This window comes from Podarcis gaigeae (genome assembly GCF_964106915.1).
Source record: "Podarcis gaigeae genome assembly, chromosome: 4".
NCBI classification, from domain to species: domain Eukaryota; kingdom Metazoa; phylum Chordata; class Lepidosauria; order Squamata; family Lacertidae; genus Podarcis; species Podarcis gaigeae.
The window spans coordinates 30,275,205-30,295,824 of NC_139677.1; the positions used below are offsets into that span (position 1 = coordinate 30,275,205).

Genomic DNA, 20,620 nt, shown 5'->3' on the forward strand with positions numbered 1-20,620 from the left:
TTAGGGAGCAGGCTAGCAGGCGGGGCCCATGACTTACATCATAGGAACCTACACAACACAAAACACTGTTGCTGTATGTAGGTTTTATTTGTTTTTTATCTTATATTTTGGAAATGTACATCCAGATTTATTTCCCTTTAATTTTTTTGGGGGGGCCCAAGAGAGTGGGGCCATAAGCTATAGCTTGTTTAGCTAATATGTAAATCTGGCACTGCACACAACTCTCCCCAGGTGAGGAATGGCTCATACACCTCTTCTCTTACATCTGTTGTGCATCCTGGTTCCAACACGTATGGAATCCATCACATACACCCTGTTCCATATGGACCATGAGAGAGGCTCACCCTCATGAGTTGTTCCACTGCGAAGTGTCCTGAGATTGATTGTAATGTTCTCTTCCGTATCTCTACTACATCTGAGTCAGGAGTGGCTGTGCAAGCCCTAGGCTACTGGACCAGGTGCAAGCCAACCAGCTGACCTTGAATCCTAGAAAGATGGAGGCCTTGTGGGTGGGCGATTCCAGCGTCTGCTGCCTGTTCTCGACAGGATCGCATTCCCTCTGAAGAAAGAGCTTCACAGCTTGGGGGCACTCCATCCATCTTTGTCGCTAATAGGCCCAAGTGACCTCTCTGGCTAGGAGCGCCTTCTATCAGCTTTAGCTGGTAAACCAGCTGCAAACATTCCTGGGCCAGGAGAGCCTGACCACACTGGCAACCTCAAGGCCCGAAGACTGTAACATCATTTTATGTGGGGCCTTCCTTGCATCTGGTCCCGAAGGTGCAACTAGCGCACAACGTAGCAGCCAGACTGTTCACAGGAGCAAGCTATTAGTACCATGTTACTCTGCCGCTGGGAGAGCCGCATTGGTTACCAATTTGCTTTCCAGCCAGGTTCATGGTTCTTGTGTAAATTCAGAGAGCCAAAAATCTGGAGCCAAAGTAACATATGGACTGCCTTATTCCATATGCTCTGCCACAATCACCGATACCTTCTGATGAGGCCCTTTAGTGCTTCCACATGCCCCCGGGGTTCAGCTGGCCATTACCAGGGACTGAGCTTGGCCCTGCTGGCCAATAGCGGTTCAGCAGGAGTCACCCCTGCTGGTTTTTAGATGTCTTCTATAAACTCTTATTATTCCCTTTCAAACCAAAGATTCTTTGCCAACCAGCTTTTATTGATGTGTTTGACATTTCTATTGTTTTTGCTGTAACACTGTTTTTAGGTTGCACGCTGCCTTGTGGTATTACATATGGAAGTGGTTTTTTTAAAAAAATATTTGAATGAATAACAGGGGACTAAGGAACCACTGAATTCAGCAACGAGAACAGCCGTGATATAATCAAATAGACAACAGCAATGAAAAGGTCCAGCTTTGTGCAAGCAGATTTCATCTTTCACTGAAGGGGCAGCGGGTGTGAGACCTTGGCAGCTGGACCGACGATAAGGATGACAAAAACAGTCCTCATCGGAGAAGAACATAACCAGGCAACACAGCAGATAGTGAAACAGTAACATACTTTGGTTGTTTTTGAAAGTATGCTGATAAGAAATGTGACTACGTTACTGGAAGGCAAAGGCAGATTTGTGGGAAGTCGGTTCTCCTTATTCCAGGAAGAGTTGCGGGAATGTATAGAAGGGTGAAGTTTCCATTTGCAGGCTGAGCTACAAGGCGACATAAAGACCTGGTCACATCTGTTACCAATAAAAATGGGGTGCGAGATAAGAGAATATGATGAAGTTATTTTAAAAGGTGTCTTTTTCGTAAATGGGTCAAAACCAGGGTTCCACCAAACCTGTTAATTCCACAGCATGCGTGACCTAGTTTATTGACAATGTAATTTTCTCTACTAAATATGATTTTTCTAACAGGTAGGAACCCAGGAAACGGGGTTGGGAGTGTTGTCTCAGAGCCCATGCCCATGGAACAGTTTCCAAGGAGGGAAGAAGTTAACTTGCAAACAAAAAAGCAGAAAAATAGCAGACATACTCCAGTATCCTTGGGACTGTGGCACCAAAATGCTCACAGGCTGCCCCACACGGATGGAGTCCTTTTCTCCCTAGGGGGATCTCAAACCTTTGTCCTAAGAAGGCTGCAATCATCAGGAGCTGTGAACTTGACCTTCCTCTTCTTTATATAGGCTTTGCTCCTGCTAACCAGTGCTGGTAAGGATACCTGGGCTCTGGCAGGTGTGCAGTTGCAGCTGTTTATGCTGCTGGGGCTAATGCACACCATGGCAATGGGATGCAGGGAGGTGTGCCAGAGGCACAGCGTAGCATAGAGGCTAGAAATTGTAAGTAGTTAACAGTGTATTTTATTGACCTAGTGGCACAACAAGCATTCAGTTGGAACCGGGATGCTTTCAGATTTCTATTTCAGATACTATTTTAAAATAACTAAGCTGAGTTGGAAAATGTGTTTTTGAAAAACTCAAGCATCTTCCATCATTAGAAAAAAACAAATCTTAAAAATGCTTAACCTTTTCAAATACTGGGCATATATTTTCTGCATATAAATACAAAATAACAGTATACAAAGGGTACATATTTTGACTAATATTGCTTAAGTATGGCAGAATAAGGCACAACAAGGAAATGAAATAAAAAAGCACAGAGGAATATTTCTGTTACATAGAAGGTTTCCACAAAATTCAAGTAGCTTTGCGTAGACATATTTCTCGCGATATAGAACTATTATGTTTCCAGCTCTGAGCTGCAGTTTTCAAATGACGGATCCCAGAGTTGTCTTTCTGTAGTTCTTTGAGAACTACAGCCAAGACTCTGCTCACACCAATTAATTACAACAAAAAAATTCCTTCCAGTAGCACCTTAAAGACCAACTAAGTCAGTTCTTGGTATGAGCTTTCGTGTGCATGCACACGAAAGCTCATACCAAGAACTGACTTAGTTGGTCTTTAAGGTGCTACTGGAAGGAATTTTTTTGTTTTGACTATGGCAGACCAACACGGCTACCTATCTGTAACTGCAATTAATTACAAACACTGTTAATCTTCGAACAAAGCATTTGTTGTATAGGCTTTGTTATGGTTCACATCCAAGGAGCTGTGAAGAATGGAATCTCTGTAATTTACAATGCAACTCTAGATGCGTCTACTCAAAAGTAAGACCCACGCAGTTCACTAGGGCTTACTTCCAGATGAGTGGATCTAAGACTGTTGGATATTTAGAGTTATTTCTGGTAAGTTAGCAGGCATGATCAACAAGGCTTCCTGGCAGAATATGGACTTCTAAGGCTGAGAATGCTAGTTCGTTTTGTTTTTTTAAAGCTTTCCTCAGGGCAACAGCAGATGTGAATGTCATTTCTCATTAGTTCGCAAACAGACTTCAAGCAACAATAACTCCTTGCCTCAAAAACATGAAGTGTGTGCATTAGACTCAGAATTTTTAATGTATATCAGGGCTCACAGCAAAGGAAAAGGTACTTCATCAGCTAGAATCCTCTAATCCCTCACTTATGCCACAAGAACATTGGTAGAATGTCTATGTAGAATGTCTACATAGAATGTCTATGGTAGAATGTAGCAATTCAGTTCTACTGCCACAAGCCAGCCAAACACTCTTGTTGGGTTTAGCTGTGCAATCCTACATATGTCTACTCAGAAGTCCTACAGAATTCAATGGTACATACTCCTGGGTAAGTTTGTATAGAATTGCAGCCTCAGGGTAATTGCTTGAACCATGTGCTTCGCTTGCATGGCAAAACATACTATGCCAGAGTTTAGTGTAAAATGAGGTTTGGTCTATTTGGTGAGGGTATCTGCTAGATATGTTAAATTAGGCTATTCAGCACCAACTGGGACCTTTTTCAGTTGCCCCTTACTAAGCAAATATACAATGTATATATCTACAAATTTATATACGCGTAAAATTCAGAATTTAAATGGTTGGATATGAGGTTACATAACATGTAAAGAGTTTTTAGAGGTATACTGTCAAGGTAGAGAGGCAAACATTTTAATATGAAGCTAGTCATGCAGAGGAATACTCTCCTTTTTTTTGCACTTGGGTTTCATAGACTCAACAAAAATAAGTCTGTAATAGCACTTCCTAAACTTTGCACAGCAAGATGAGATCTGGAGAGGAGGACCTCACTTTCTTCCCAACGTCTCAGCCAATTTCTTCAGTCGCTTCTTGAGCTCCAGTGGGAACTTCTCATAGCACTTCTTGCAGACAGGCTTCATATCAAATTCCACAAACTTGTTTCTAAAATGAACAAAAAAAGGGGGGGTAGTGGGGAAAGAACAAAGTCTTAATGCAAATAATAATCTTTTCATAGGTTTTGCTGGAAACTAATTTTATATATAAATTACCACCACCCCAAACTGAGTGTAGGTTACACTATTTTGACTTTTACAATTTTATAAAGACCAGGATTTGTACTAGTCCTCAAAGGAATCATAATTTAAATTCCCACATCTGAGGGGAAAGTGGGTGTCTTAGGGCGGTTTTACACATATCTTTATTAGTTTATGCTTCTGGGTGTCATGCCCCCCCCCCCATAAAGAAAGAAATACAGGCAAAAAGAGTGATCGCCACCTCACCTATCATTAATGTGCTGTGCAGCACAGAATAGTGCTCTGCAGCATTCATACAGATGGTGCCTTTAAAAAGTGATTATTATTATTTTTTTAAAAAGTCAGACATGTTATGTTGCTTGTAAAGGCTATGGCTCTGACCCCCCAAAATGCACACCTAAAGTCACTCTTAAGGATGAACTGTGTTTTTTTTTAAAAAAAAATAAAATCATTATTATGAATCCATTTAAAATGTTGTTGGGGAAATCTTGAATCCAAAGATTGCCATTATTTCTTATCAGGTTCAGAGCTGGTCACAATGACAGAAGACTCTTTTCCAGTCTTGGTGTACACATTGTGGAGGTGCTTCTGCAAGAAGTTCCCTGGTCTAACAGTATCCTATGAAAGGGGTGGCAAAACTTTGCTCTGTGGATGCACAGGGTGGTAAAGGTAAAGGGACCCTTGACCATTAGGTCCAGTTGTGGCCAACTCTGTGGTTGCGGCACTCATCTCGCTTTATTGGCCGAGGGAGCTGGCGTACAGCTTCCGGGTCATGTGGCCAGCATGACTAAGCTGCTTCTTGCGAACCAGAGCAGCGCACGGAAACACCGTTTACCCTCCCGCCGGAGCAGTACCTATTTATATACTTGCACTTTGATGTGCTTTCGAACTGCTAGGTTGGCAGGAGCTGGGACTGAGCAACAGGAGCTCACCCCGTCACGGGGATTCGAACTGCCGACCTTCTGATCGGCAAGTCCTGAGTTAGGTCCATTACTTTCCAGAGGTCTACTCTAAGTAAAAAACTTTGTTGACTACCACCCACTATCTTTGTTCCCAGGGGATTTCCTTGGGATAAATATTTTCAAATGCCTTGGGATAGATATGTTCAAGTTGCCTCTCACCTCAGCCTCAATAGCTATGTTCTAATAGACGCAAATACAAAACAAACATCAGAGCTAGAAGAGTATGTCACCTAGAGAGCTCCATATGTGTTTTGGGGACAAAGGACTTGCATGTAAATTAATCCAGTTACTCAGAACGAAGTTGCCTTTTTGTGTGGTGCTCATCGGAGGACCACGCCTGCTGTATAAAAGTAAAGTAGACATTCATAATCTCACCTACTTTTGCCTCTTGGGCCGCCTACCACTGATATGCGCCCTTTGGAAAACTGCCCAGAAGGCAAGGGGCAGCAAAAGGTTCTTGCCCCTAAAAGCTAAAAAGAAGAGAACTCCCTAAAACTGACCGAAAGGAAGAAAGGAAGGAGCGCAGTTGCTGGGAGGTAGGAACAAAGCATGTTTACAGGCAGACAGGCTTTTTCTTTTTGTGTTTGTCTTTGTCCTTTGCTTCTCGCTCCCGTTTGGCGAGCCTCCTCTTAAATTCTTCTGGCATTCTCTCGTAACAGTGTTTGCAGACAGGTTTGAGATCGATTTCAACAAACTTGTCCCTTCACAGGTGGGGAAAAGAAGGAACGGAGGAGAGAACAGGATAGAGTCAAGATACAGGTGAAGCAAAACCAAGGAGAATTCAGCAGGAAAGAAAAACAGAGTTAAAGTAGTAAATGTACTAATAGGAAAATATGTCCCTGTCACTTGGCAGAGGCTGCATCATTAATGGCTTCATCAGTGCAGGTGTGAGAAACCATCAAGGGCTTCCCCATTTCCACACATAGCCGAAGTCTCTAAGGGCAACTCACAAAAGACAAAAAGCACACTACATGTGTGCTACAATGAAGGAACCTTGTTCTCCAGTTCCCATCAGGCCCAGCTAACATAGCCAATGTTCAGGGATGATGGGAGTTCAGTAAAATCGCTGACAGCAAACAGTTATCCAGGGTGTTAACCTGCAGAAACAAGCCATGCTGCGGCGCTAAACCAACCATGGTTTGACATCATGTACAAACGTGGCCACATCACTGCTTCATGTATCATCATGAACATCTGATAAACTTACTTGAGTGTTAACTTAGTGTTGCAAGTAGAGCACGCGAAGCAGTTCACGCACCACGCCTTGTTCAATGCCGACACAACTGAGAAAGAGGAGAAATGACAAGATTAGCCATCTGTTTACCAGCGGCAGAGTAGATTATATTTATCATCGGAATTCCATGGCAAGTAGGGTAAAAAAGGTAAAGGAGCCCTGGACAGTTGTCCAGTCAAAGGCGACTATGGGGTTGCGGCGCTCTTCTCGCTTTCAGGCCGCCAAGGGAGTCAGCATTTGTCCGCAGAGAGTTTTCTGGGTCATGTGGCCAGCATGACTAAACTGCTTCTGGTACAACGGGATACTGTGATGGAAACCAGAGTGCATGGAAACACAGTTTACCTTCCTGCGGCAATGGTACCTATTGGTGTGTTTTCGAACTGCTAGGTTGGCAGGAGCTGGGACTGAGCAACGGGACCTCAGTCCCAGCAATGTCTTTGAAATCACTATTATGTTGTTTGAAACTGTGTATTATTTACACAATAGGGACGCGGGTGGCTCTGTGGTCTAAACCACAAATTGTGTTTTTGTTTGTTATTATGGTATGTATTTTTGTGTTGCTAAATTGTAAACCACCCGTGAGCTTTGGATGAAGGACAGTATAAGAAATTAAATCTATATCTATCTATCTATCTATCTATCTATCTATCTATCTATCTATCTGAGAACTTTCAAATCAAGTCCACTTTCATTTGCCTCACTATATTTTCTGATTGCTGTTTTTTGACTATAAGCTGACTTGGAAACCCACTTTCGTTTCGTGAAATAATATTTCAGGCTCATGCTTAGCATCATGAGTATTTCATTTTGAGTATTTTATTTTGAACTCAACTTCAACTGTTATCCTGCAGTGTGCTTCTCCTTTCTTAAATCACTTGTATTAAGTGGATTGTTTATTATTATTATTATTATTTAAAAAACCCCTGAAATGAAGACACAAGCGCATCTGCACAGAGACTCACCATCTCCTTCAATCACACGATTACAGTGGAAGCAAACATCACCAAAGAGCTGCAGAAATGGGGAAAATATTCCATAGTCATGCAAGCATTCATAAAACTTTAGAAAATGAAAATCAGCAGTTGGGACATATTAAAAACATATGTTTTCTCATTAGCAGAACAGATTAAGTAGGGGGAGGGGAAATCTCTTAAGTAATTATGAGTTGATTTTTTAAAAATCAGCTACACACACTAGTTTGGATTGAGAGAAATATGCATTTAATGGTGTTTGTGGAAGTTGACTTTCCTGCTTCCTCCTGCAGCCCCCCCCCCCCCCAAAAATGCTCCCTTGAGGGACCCTGATGAGTGAAGTGGGCTGTGGTACAGGAGGCGAAGGTGAAATCCCCATTTCCCCCTCTACCAGATATTCGGGGCTCCTCTTGGACCCTTGTGTCATAGCCCACCCCATTCAGCAGGATCCCTCAACCCCCAGGGGAGCTGGGGAAGAAGGGGGCCAGGAACTGGAGCCAACACATTCAGATATAGAAATAGAATTGTAGAGTTGGAAGCGAACACAAGGGTCATCTGGTCAAACCCCCTGCAATGCACTATCTTTTGACCATCTTGGGGCTTGAACCCATGACCTTGAGATCAAGAGTCTCCTGCTTTACCAGCTGAGCTAGGAATACAAGATGCTGTTTTACACCAAGTCAGACCTCCAGCTCAGTGCTGTCTGCCATACTGACTGCCATTGGCTCTCCATCAAGACAGACGTCTTTCCGAGCCTGATCTGGAGACGCCAAAGGCTGGACCTGGCACCTTCTGCGTTCAGTGTGTGGTCTGAGCTATAACCCCAAGTGACCACTTGGCGGTGCACTCTTAAACAGTGCCCAGTTTAAAGTGAGCACAATGCACAGTCTAGGATTTCACAATAGGTTCTCATGCAGTACTCTACATCTGTACGATGGCAGCTGTTAAAAACAGCTGTTAAAAACCTTTTGGCACACACAAAAAGCTATTAATAGGGAAAGGAGTATTTAAACTTCGACTCAGTAATAATTTATTAGAGATCACTGGAAATGTGAAAGGATCAATAGGACTATGAACACGATAAACACACATACACACAAACCTCAGATGGGAAAGTTTTAAACAAGCTGAAATAAAGAAATGACTATATTCTGAATATCTTAGTCCATATTTTATATGATTCTTCTAACATGGTAATTAACCAGAAAAAAAGATTTCTATGTGTAACGAAAGCTGAAATAAACACACACACACACACATGTATTTGAATTCACAGACTGGATTGCCGCACTGCAAAATATTGCAAATCTGCATTATAGTTTTCCAGCTTCAAATTTAAACCAGTTCTCCAAATGTGTTTTTGAAGTGAAGAACCAATAAAACAAAGGGGGAGATATTCCAATCTAAAAGTTTGCCTATTAAAGGTAGGCTATCATGGAATTAGAAGCTTTACAAGCAAATTGTTGTTCAAATTTTTTTTTTTTTACCTCATAAAATGCTGTATATTAATTGAATGTCAAATCTACATGGTTTGACACATGCCAGCACTTGCTACGAGACAACAAATGTAGATGAAGCGAAGTTTCAGAGTTAACATACTAAAAGTCTTTGGCCGAATGTACAAAATGCAAGACGCAGCCATACCTGGTTGTAATGGGTCTCACAGTAGGCCAGCCCCTTCCTCTCATAGTGACGGTGGCCTAGGAATGGCTTCTCACACTTGGCACAAACAAAATGCTGCAAGGGGGGGCGGGAAGAAGTATGGGTTACTACCTTCAGTTTTATGTAGTGATAATTCATCTGAATTAATCCCTATGTGATCTTAAGCAAATAATTTAATTTTTGCTTCTTAACTCACTGTACTGAAGCAAGTTAAGTGTTTGCTCCAGAACACTGAAGCTAATTCTGAGGGCTTGTGAGGAAATGAAAGGAAGGAGAGTCCCTTTGTACAAGCAGAACTCTGGATAGAACCTTAAGTATTGCTCTTAAAATGATAAAAAAGGTAAAGGGACCCCTGACCATTAGGTCCAGTTGCAGACAACTCTGGGGTTGCAGCGCTCATCTCGCTTTACTGGCCGAGGGAGCCAGCGTACAGCTTCTGGGTCATGTGGGCAGATTGACTAAGTTGCTTCTGGTGACCCAGAGCCGCGCATGGAAACGCCGTTTTGACATGGTTTTGAACTGCTAGGTTGGCAGGAGCTGGGACAGAGCAATGGAAGCTCACCCCATTGCGGGGATTCAAACCGCCAACCTTCTGATCAGCAAGCCCTAGGCTCTGTGATTTAACCCACAGCGCCACCTGCGTCCCATCTTAAAATGATTAGACGAGAGTTATTTTGGTATTTTCCTTTGTACTTCTTTTTTGTTGTTGTTGTTGTTGTTCTCTTTTGTGCTCCTTAAAGCATGTTTTATAAAGTAAACTACCACAACCTATGAAATTACACAGAATTCCCTATTTTGAGGATTCCTTTCTCTGACGTATTATTATCTAGGTTGTTGCACCCATGGCTCACCTCCACATGCCACTGTTTGCCCATAGCATTCACCACTCGTCCTTCAATTGGCCTCCTGCATGCTCCACAGATGGGGACGCCCATTTTGTCATGGCAAGGCAAGCAGTACAGTTCCCCCTTCAGTTCTCGGGCGTCAGCAGTAAGTTCCTTTCTGTTCAGGAGGTACCAAAAGAAATGTGAAGACACAGCGAAGGAAAATACAGGCATGCATTTCAACTGGTGGATATGGTGGCAAAAGAAAACATGATACTATTAATAATAATAATAATTTGGTTACAAACTGGAATGAATACCCACAGCAAAATATTTGGGAACTGTTGAGCCAGTAGCTGAAAACCAAATACAACGGCATGAAAGCTGCCATATGAAATGATCCTTGGGAAAACAAACCATTTTTCAGATTTAAACCCCACGGCATCCATTTCAAGTGGGGATTCCTGTTGCACAAAATGAGAATCACCAAAAATGGATGGCGAATAATGCTTTCAGTCTATAGGAGCACCAGTGAAAATCAGTAGATGGTCCACTCAACAGAAGGCAGGCTGTTCAAAGTGATTTCACGGAACTCCTGCTGAGGTAAAATACATCTGGGGCAAAATGAATACAACCCTTCTCAAAAGTAAAAGCAACATCCTGCTTAGAGAATTAAAGAAGCAGGGCCTATAAACTGCGCCATGCCTCAGCTAAATTCCTCTCATCTCAATAGGCTATTTTACAAGTTGAGTGTAGAAACCTGAATAGTTTATACTAGCCAGAGCCTCAGCTAGACCAGGTTCTTCCCAGATAAAAAGGCCTTGCTGAGGAAAGTAAAGTGATCATATGCATACATATAACCTGGGACTTACTTTTGCAAAAGTATGTGCAGAATGGGTCCTACACACACTCACCCCAACTGAACACAATGGAAATTATTTGGGACCAGGCTGCAAGAGGTTTATAAATATCTTATTCACTGGTAAATGTGTGGTAAGACTGTATTTGCATTCATGCTTAACTATCAACCACTTTGATACTAAAGTTTCCATTCTAAAGATTTAAAAAACAAAACCACCCAGTTCCTCTTACCCGCAATTGGCACAGTTGAAGTGATCGGGGTGATAAGGGTCATTCTTGAAGATGAGGGGTTGTTCTTCGATGATAGCATGGCACTTTTGGCAAATGTATTTGCCCATGCCCCTGGCTTTCTCCCGATTGTGGCAAGGACGGCAAAGGTGTCTAAGAGAGAGCAAAGGAGAAACAGCAATGAAAAGGAACCAGGTTCTTAGAACTGGAATTTGTTTTGTTTTTAACCCACAAAAATGTAACAAGGGCTTTTGCTTCAGCTTTGTAGAAAAGAAACTAGCAATAATCCATAACAAAAACACACACACACACACACACAAAGCCTTAACATAAAACAGTTATGTTACTGGTCTTCCTACAGAAAGTCATTCTCTGCCTTTAAATTTCTCAAATATAACACGTGCAAGCATAAATTTTGCCAATAAAAAAACTGCTCTAAAACTATTTTGGTGCAGGACAATGATGAAGGCTCTGACCTGGTATTATAGCCTATGAAAATTGTCTCAGAATGCCATTATAGAACTGAAGGTCAATAAGGCTTATAGCCCGCAGGGAGTTAGGATCTTCTAATATCATGATCAGATTAAATATATTAAAAGTATATTGTAAGGTAAAGGGACCCCTGACCATTAGGTCCAGTCGTGGATGACTCTGGGGTTGCGGCACTCATCTCACTTTACTGGCCGAGGGAGCTGGTGTACAGCTTCTGGGTCATGTGGCCAGCATGACTAAGCCGCTTCTGGTGAACCAGAGCAGCGCACGGAAACGGCATATACCTTCCCGCCGGAGAGGTACCTATTTATCTACTTGCACTTTGACGTGCTTTCGAACTGCTAGGTGGGCAGGAGCAGGGACTGAGCAACAGGAGCTCACCCTGTCGCGGGGATTCAAACCGGTGACCCTTTGATTGGCAAGCCCTAGGCTCTGTGGTTTAACCCACAGTGCCACCCGCATCCCATAAAAGTATATTGTAGCTCTTGGATATTATGTGAGCATCTCCTTAGGGCTGCTGGTTGCAGAACCTTTAGAATGGAGGCAACATAAAAGCTGGGTTCTGCTCTTCCACATGCCAAGTGATCTTCTTACCCAAGGGCTGTTTCATATCTCAAGCAAAACTATTGCTTAAGAAAAGCAAAACTAAATCCAAGGACAATGTTCTGCTTGCGCAACCTCTTGCACACACGGAAGCATGGGACTTACTTATAGCACTGCAAAAATTTGCAGAGCAACCATGCAATTATCCTTCCATGCACGGTTCTTTGGTTCCAGCCCTGTACTTCCAGGATACAAATGTCACTCATTGACAGCCGCTCCCTCAACAAAAGGTGGTAGGGCCTAGCATGTTTCATCTCCACAAAGTTGAATGCAACTACAACAGCCATGATTCTATGAAACCCGTTTGCAACTGCTGTCTTGGTTAGTTTTGAAATATGTTTAATGCTATGCTTCCAGAATGCCAAAGGTCGGCCACCATTTTAGCAGCTATTGCATTATATTTGATAGGACAAAATCCTGAAATCGTTATGACCCTGCCATCAATTTACAATGCTCAGTGTCAAGAGTCAAAACAAAAGAAGTTGAACAATACCTGCCAGCATTCTTCACAAACCCAATGTCTGCCAATACCTGTTGGCAGATATCACAGCAGAAACATTCCGGGTGCCAGCTGTTGTTCATAGCTTTAATAACACGACCAATAATGAACTCCCCTGCAAGTCAATAACAAACCAGGATGTTAAAAAAAGAGAGATTTAATTTTAAATGCTAAGGTGCTGGAGATAATAATATGGTGTGGGATATAACTAAAGAGAGGGCAGATCGTTCCACCAGGATCTGCTTAGCACTTCTCTGAATTCCTCCCAAAATATCTGTGTCCTCCCGGAAGTAAACAAAGCAAAACGGCAACAATATTTTTATATCCCTGTCTTCTTCCATGTTTCAACCTCAACAAGCAAATTCAGATAATTTTACCCAATGACATTTATGTTACCCAATGAAATTTTGGTCAAGCAGAGTTCCTGAAATAATAGCGTACAAAGCAAAAATGAAACACAGAAAAACAATGAGTGTCTGTCATACTTAAGAGCAGACTTCAGCTCCTTAATTTCAATGTGTCTTTTCCAAATGTGACTAACACTGGAGATCAGTCAACGGCTGCTAAAGAAGCTCTTAATCTGGAAACCTAAGTTTTGTGGAAAACTGTGTCTAAATACAGTATCTTGTAATTTGGGCTTCCAATAATTTAATGCTCCTTCCACTCAAAAACAGGATGCCAATAAAACCATCAAGAGGGCTGAGAACAAGATGATAATGGACATGTGCAGAAAGGACTGGATTGTAATGGATAACAAAATGATAATAATAATAAATGAATTGTCTTAGAACTATAGTTCTCATATATTTTTAAGATGCTGCAATTTCCCTCAATTTGGGAGCCACCTCTCCTTTTCCAGCTCTGACATAAAACTTCCTTTTACCTTTCCAGATTTCACTGCTGCCTGCAGGCAATTCATATCGGGTTTCTCCCTACGGGTAAACAGACCTGGAGATTCCTCCTTCTAGGCATCTAAACACAATTGCCATAATCCAGGGGGCTTTATTGGGTGTGGAAGACCTGTGAGTATATGGAACACTTTCTCCTTCCAAAATGGGCAAGAACCAAGATCCACTTGGAACATGCAGCTGCCTCAGTGCAGTATGGAAAGAAAGATCTAAACTCCTGCTTCCTATCTAACTCCACCCCTCACATTAAGGCAGAGCTCTGACACTCCTGGAAAAATCCTACTCAATTCTGTCTACAGCATTACCGAGATAACTCCTGGTTTCTTTCTGCTGACCTTTTTTTTTTTTTTAGGTTGGTTACTTCAGGAATCTCCCAGTTAGTTCCAGAAATAGCATTCCTGTGCCTGATAAACAGAATATTATCTCATTCTAATTAAGTTATTTGACCTGAGTCTCTTGCCAAAGGGCACAGCAAGTGGGGGAAACAAGATATTTTAGTCTGGTTACTTTTGAAGGTTGAAATTCCTGTTTAATAACCCTCACTTTGCTTTTAAGTGAAACAAACTTAGGGAGACTTAAGTGGGATTTGGTACATGCCACAATCTAGCGGCCCAGTTTAGCCTGCCATGGGGGTGGGCCTTAATTGTCTGTGGAATAGTAGGGAGGGTCTCAGGCATGGATGCCACACAAAATACCACAGTTAAAAGCATTTTCTTTTAACTGTGTATTCAATAGGCTGTAGAGTTGAAAAGTGTTTAGGAACTAAGGAAGTGTTAAGGATAATGATGCAATTTCCTGAAATGGGAATATTTGCTTATGTTAAATTACTGTGTACTTTTAACATGGGTTTTTTCTCCTCCGACAGTAGCTCTCTTGTGATTGGCTGATTGTGAGTCACACAAGAGAGGCATTCCATTTACATATTTTTCGCTCTATAACACGCACCCGACCATAACACGCACATAGTTTTTAGAGGAGGAAAACAAGAAAAAAATATTCTAAACGAAACAGCGGATGTATGATTTTTGTGGTTCATGCTGTGGCCACAGACATGTGATCTGAAGTGAGTTTGGGGTAGCCGAATGCAAAAATCCTGAGGATCCATGTGGATCCATGCTTTGTAACCACATTTTTGCACCACTTCGGCCCCAGGCAACAGTGGGTGCATGATTTTTTTGGTGCAAGCTGTAGCCATGGACATGCTATGTGATCTGATGGTGAATTTGGGGTGACCCAGTGCAAAAATCCTGAGGATCCATGTGGATCTGTGCTTTGTAACCACGTTTTAAGTGGGGAGGGAAGGAAAAGCACTCAAGGGACAAGGAACAGGCGTGGGGTGGATGGAGAAGGATGCTGTTAATAATGCAGAAGAGGGGTATAAGGGGAGAAGGCTCCTCTCCTCTCCCACTTTGCTCCTTTAAAGAAGCAGGCTCTCTGTCCCTCTCTCCTCCCCACTCAGCGGCTCTTCTCCCGCTTTGCTGTTTCAAAGCAAGCCATGGAGGAGGGAAGGAAGGGGAACCATGGATCCTCTGCTCACGACTGCAGCAGATCACCAAAGTGCGGCTTCTGATTGGCTGCAGCAAGCTCCTACAGCGAATCGGAAGCTGCAGAAGCCCTGTCGGACGTTCGGCTTCCAAAAGAACGTTCATAAACCGGAACACTCACTTCTGGGTTTCGATCATTCGGGAGCCAATTTGTTCAGGAGCCAAGGTGTTTGAGACCCAAGGTACGACTATATAGACTTTACAAAGAAGCTATCAATCACCTAGAAGAGTTATTTAGCTTCCTAGCTGTAAGCTATTCTGCTCCTTTGCATATCATCTAAATTTTATTTATGCACATAACAGGAATCTGCCTTAAGTCAGACAATTAGTCTATCTAGCTCAGGATTATTTGCACTCACTGTCTGGGTCTCTCTAGGATTTGAGTCAACCCTACTTGAGATGCTAGGGCAGGCATCTCCAACCTGGGGCCCTCCAGATGTTTCGGCCTACAACTCCCATGATCCCTAGCTAACAGGACCAGTGGTCAGGGATGGTGGGAATTGTAGTCCAAAACATCTGGAGGGCCCCAGGTTGGGGGTGCCTGTGCTAGGGATTGACTCTGGGACCTTCGGCACTCAAAACAAACACACTACCACTGAGGTACGTGGTGAGCCCTACAGGAGTAGAGTAGTCTTTCCACTACAAACTTTCGCCTCCCGACTCATGGAGGATGGTGGAGAATAAGCGCCTTTGCCCATGCTTCCTTCTCTGTGTTAATCGCGGGGAGAAACAAATGCCCAACGCAGGCTTATGTTCAGATGAATACCATCTGGGCGTAGACAGTCATTATCCTGGCAGATATGTTACAAAATCTTCCTTGTGTTCCAGACCTGCTTTGTTTTCTTTAAACAGCATATGTGTCTCTCCTCCCAACGTTTGGATGTCCACATTATCTTTATAAAATATTCTAAAATTATATATATATTTTCATTCCAGAACTTACCACACTGATGGCAGCAAGGAGCAAAAAGCATCTGAAAGTCATGTTCGCAATATTTCCTTCCTTCAAACTAGAAAAGACATAGAGGAATTAAGAGGAATACGGAAAAGTATAGCACTTCATGTTTCATACATATAAATGGCCATACAATTTCCGGGTTCTTTCAATCAGGATCCAGCCTGATTTTATGGCAGAAAGGAACTGAAGCTCTGCTAATCCATCGGATTGTTTAACAAGTTCTGCTTGTATATTATTATGCCACAGGGAATGATTTGCACAAGAAATCTGGCAGGCTGCGGTGGAGTTTATGTTAGATGGCTGGATTCTGACAGGATGCTAAAAAAATCTGGGCATGGAATCAGTTCGTAGTCACATTTGCTTTACTGGATCAAAATAATAAACACCTGTGCTGGTATTGAGAACAGGAAGCACTTTCTGTTGGCTCATTAGATCCTTTCTGTCCTCTACATTTCCTGAAACCGCACTCTACTGTATTGCAGGAAACACGTCTGTAAAGACGGGAATATTCGTACCACCAGCCATCTCTATAAATGGGCATACAAATCATGATTCCAGAGACTGCAACCCACACTTCAAGGTATGCGGCAATGTACTTATTATGTCAATCGGATTAACTTCCAAGTATGTGCGTGGGGTGGGCAGGTATCCATGAGGCAGACTGCAATGTTTATTACAGAAATTTAAATATTTCAGGTTTCTCTCTGTGACAAAACCACAGCCAGATCAGGACCCCGGGTGGATCTGGATCCTGCTCCCAGAAAAAGAGACGGTTAAAGCACTGAACAACTTAGTACTGTAGACCCAGGTGGACCTGCAAAGGTGACAGGATTAAGAAAGGAGATGGTAAAAATGTTTTACAGGATGCAGAAGTGTGTGTGGGCAAAGTTTGCCAGGTGGTCACAGCCAACCCCCTGGTGTCACAACAACAACAACAACAACAACAACAACAATAATAATTTATTTGTACCCCAACCATCTGGTTTCCCCAGGCACTCTGGGTGGCTTCCAACACAGATTAAAAATACATTAAAATGTCACACATTAAAAAACTTCCCTGAACAGAGCTGCCTTCAGATGTCTTCTAAATGTTAGGTAGTTGTTTATCTCTTTGACATCTGGTGGGAGGGCATTCCACAGGGCGGGCCCTACTACAGAGAAGGCTCTCTGCCTGGTTCCCTGTAGCTTTGCTTCTCACAGTGAGGGAACCTCCAGAAGGCCCTTGGTGCTGGACCTCAGTGTCCATGCAGAACGATGGGGGTAGAGATGCTCCTTCAGGTACACTGGGCCAAGGCCGTTTAGGGCTTTAAAGGTCAGCTGACCTCCTTTTGTTTGCATGGCCAATCAGCTGATCAATGGACTCACATAGCTCCATATGCAAACTCCATGAGGCCCAAAGGTGTCTTAAGCTAACCAATACCTGACATCATACATAACACCAAGTGTAAGGCAAGTGAGTGTGGATTGCCCAAAATGAACAGGGACCCCTGGTTTGCTTAATTTGGCCCACAGGCTGAAATTTCTCCATGCCTGCCATATACTATTAATCTAGTCTGGGATCACAGGAGTTCCTCCAATCAGGAGTCTAAATATTATGCTGGGCCCTGCAGATCCGTAGCACCATGTGACACAAGACACTGAACAAGTTCACCCAGCTGCTCAATGGCAAATAGAGCCCAGTTATTCTCAATAACTTTTATAATTACATTCTAGTTTTTCTGGCTCATTATGCCTGATTTTCTGGCCAAGTCTACTTTCATCTTCCTCTTGATCTATTGGTGAAAGCTTCAAAGATCTGTAACAAATCCATACTTTGAAGTGAAGTTTATTTGACGGTGACGTATGCCTAAGTTCCTAGTATTAAAGTCTTCCAGGGGGGAATTTTGTCTCAAGTGGCCCGTAAGCTAGTTGCTAATCTCTATGCATTTTGCTAACTTTTTGGAAATTCCCACCCTCCCTGGCTGAATGTGTTGAACGATTCCTTGGGGGCATCTTGGGGACTATTATTCCAACAGATAAAACAAGTACACTGACAGTATTCATCGAAGCAGCAAATAATTACACCCTACCAAGATTTGCTCAGAAGCAAGTCCAATGGATTTTAGCAGAATTTACTTCCTGGTAAGAGCGTTTAGGATTGAGATCTTGGTTTGCTAAAGTCGAACACAAAATAAATATGGGTTCTGGCATAAAGCGAGCTCTCTTGGTTCTTCAGTCTCATGGATGAGAAAGGAGATCAAAATAGTACAAAACGACAGATAATGGCATTCATCGAAAATGTAACAGAGCACCTGGTTTGAATGTAGAAACTTCCAGGTTAAATCACAGGGTCTCCTTTTTGCTGCCTCTGTGTAGACAGTACTAAGCTAGATGGACCAATAATTGGACAAGGAGTTTTTCACAGTGAAAAAAGCAGCCTTTGAAATTATAATGTGTTGGGGTGTCAACATAAGATAGTAATGATACTTAAGGGCTGAGGAGGACTAAGTCAAAAGAAAGATGCCATTCAACCAAACCCAGATTCAAAATCATTGCCTCAGCCTTAGAAAAATGCGCTGTAAAATCCCCAAGGATTGAACCCACAATGGAGGTAGCCAATATGGTGCCCTACAGATGCTCATTCCCAACTGTGCTGACTGGGGCTGATGGGAGTTAAAAAACCAACAACCTCTGAAGGGTGCTAGAACACCGCTTTAAGGAAAGTTGTGATCTGTGCTATTTTTCTAGAAAAAGAGGTGCTAGAGCTCTCCTTGTTCTCCTATAATGGCAATAGCGCCCACCTGAGAGGTGCCCGGAGTTATTTGCAAAGCAGGTACTTTGTGAATGCACCACTAAAGCAATGACTTCATAAAGAACAGATGCACGCAAAGTTGATAGACTTCTTTAAAAAGTGTGCCCCCTTATTAAAAATATCTACTGTCCTGCATATGTCTTCCAGATTGCTAACTTCACCCATCATCACCTCACTGTTCTCTTGCAGGCTAAAGTTTTCTGATCATTTAACTATGCAGTACCTCTGGTAGTAAAGCCCATCGCAAACTATATTTGACCAGTGTGGTCAGCTCCCTGCCTTAAATCTAATCAGGATGGCGGGCATCTCTTAAACATGTGCCAACATTTCCGTGGACTCCCTCATTTACATCTAGCAAATACATATTTGGTTTCATTACTCCTCTGGACATCATGGCACGGGCACTCCTAATTTTAGCAAGCTCTTACGAGTCTTGCTAACTCTCTGTGTTGCAGCACGCTATGGCAAACAGCTGGAAGCTACAGGTGACTGAGTTCTAAGTCCAAGCAGATAAGATTGCCAAACTTGGGCCTTGTAGACCATGAGTTCTGGTCCCTACTCAGCCACAAACCCTCACCGAGTCAGTCACAATCTCTCGGTCTAATTGAACTCAAAGGGTTGCTAACAAGGTTAAACAGAGAGGCAACATTTAGCTCTCTGGAGAAAGCATAGGGCAAAACTCTCGTTCATAAATAAAACAGAAAGTTAAAACCATAGATAGGTAAGTCATCACTCCACAGATGGACATCTTTATTTACCCGACACACTGCTGCTTTTTAAAGTTGAATTCTGTTGCCTGGTGCTTAATGTCTAAACATGTATGTTAGGGTTGATTGAAAAGCTTTGTTTCCTAATAACTGCTGTATTGGATCAGCTTGTGGTTATGCTGTAGGGCAGCTGTGGCCCTCCAGATGTTGAGGAACTACAGCTCCCATCAGCCTCAGCAAGCGTGGCCGACGGCTAGGGCCAAAGGTCCCCCACACTACTGTGGAGTCTGTACAGTGGTGCCCCGCAAGACAAATGCCTCACAAGACGAAAAAACTCGCTAGACGAAAGAGTTTTCCGTTTTGGAGGTGCTTCGCAAAACGAATTTCCTATGGGCTTGCTTCGCAAGACGAAAATGTCTTGTGAGTTCCTGCGGGTTTTTTTCCCTTCCCCCCCTTTTTCTAAGCCGCTAAGCCGCTTATCCGCTAAGCCGATAAAAGCCGCTAATAGCGCTAATCCACTAATCTGTCAACGGGCTTGTTTCGCAAGACGAAAAAACCGCTAGACGAAGAGACTAGCAGAACGGATTCTTTTCGTCTTGCGAGGCACCACTGTAGTTATGCTGAACTCTGTGGGTGCTCAAAATATGCTATCTTCTGCATTTTCATTTCAAATGTGCTGGAGGTAGGTCCTGGCACTTAAAAAACAGGTTAAAGGAGAGAAGTTGATCCCAAGCCAAGCACTGCAATGGCCTGGAATCAGTCGTAAAGAAAAATGACCCTGCGTTAACTGCCTCCCAAACGACACCACAGGAAAGGGAGCAATTTCTGTGGCAAGTCCTTGACCAACATACACAACCTGGCGCAGTACGGGTTTGGAAATAGTTAACAGAAAAGTGAACCAACCTCATAAAAAAGCCCTTCGGGGAACTGCTGGAAGCACTGGGCACACACGAAACACTGTTCGTGATACAGCTCGCCATTGCTGTTCACAATCTTCTCCGCAGGTGCGAAACCTCCCCGGCAGCGCTCACACATGGCATTGGCCAGAGCGTTGGCCATGTTG

The 20,620-nt window shown here is 42.9% G+C and overlaps 1 protein-coding gene across 7 annotated transcripts in view; it reads right to left on the reverse strand.

The window, feature by feature from the left end:
* Window positions 1-3,083: 3,083 nt before the first annotated feature.
* LIMS1 (LIM zinc finger domain containing 1) overlaps window positions 3,084-20,620 on the reverse strand; it is a 71,207-nt gene continuing 53,670 nt past the window's right edge. For 4 of the 7 annotated variants that reach the window (XM_083735635.1, XM_083735637.1, XM_083735638.1 and 1 more), the window contains exons 2-10: window positions 20,461-20,620; window positions 16,045-16,111; window positions 12,644-12,764; window positions 11,059-11,208; window positions 9,994-10,144; window positions 9,125-9,217; window positions 7,472-7,520; window positions 6,483-6,558; window positions 5,776-5,976 (exon numbers count right to left, since the gene is read on the reverse strand). In XM_083735635.1, coding sequence (XP_083591761.1) covers window positions 5,829-5,976; window positions 6,483-6,558; window positions 7,472-7,520; window positions 9,125-9,217; window positions 9,994-10,144; window positions 11,059-11,208; window positions 12,644-12,764; window positions 16,045-16,111; window positions 20,461-20,620 — 1,015 coding nt within the window. In that variant the 3' untranslated portion in view covers window positions 5,776-5,828. Of the gene's footprint in view, window positions 4,222-5,775; window positions 5,977-6,482; window positions 6,559-7,471; window positions 7,521-9,124; window positions 9,218-9,993; window positions 10,145-11,058; window positions 11,209-12,643; window positions 12,765-16,044; window positions 16,112-20,460 lie in introns of those variants that run through there. The other 3 variants (XM_083735636.1, XM_083735634.1, XM_083735633.1) reach the window with 1 other exon arrangement.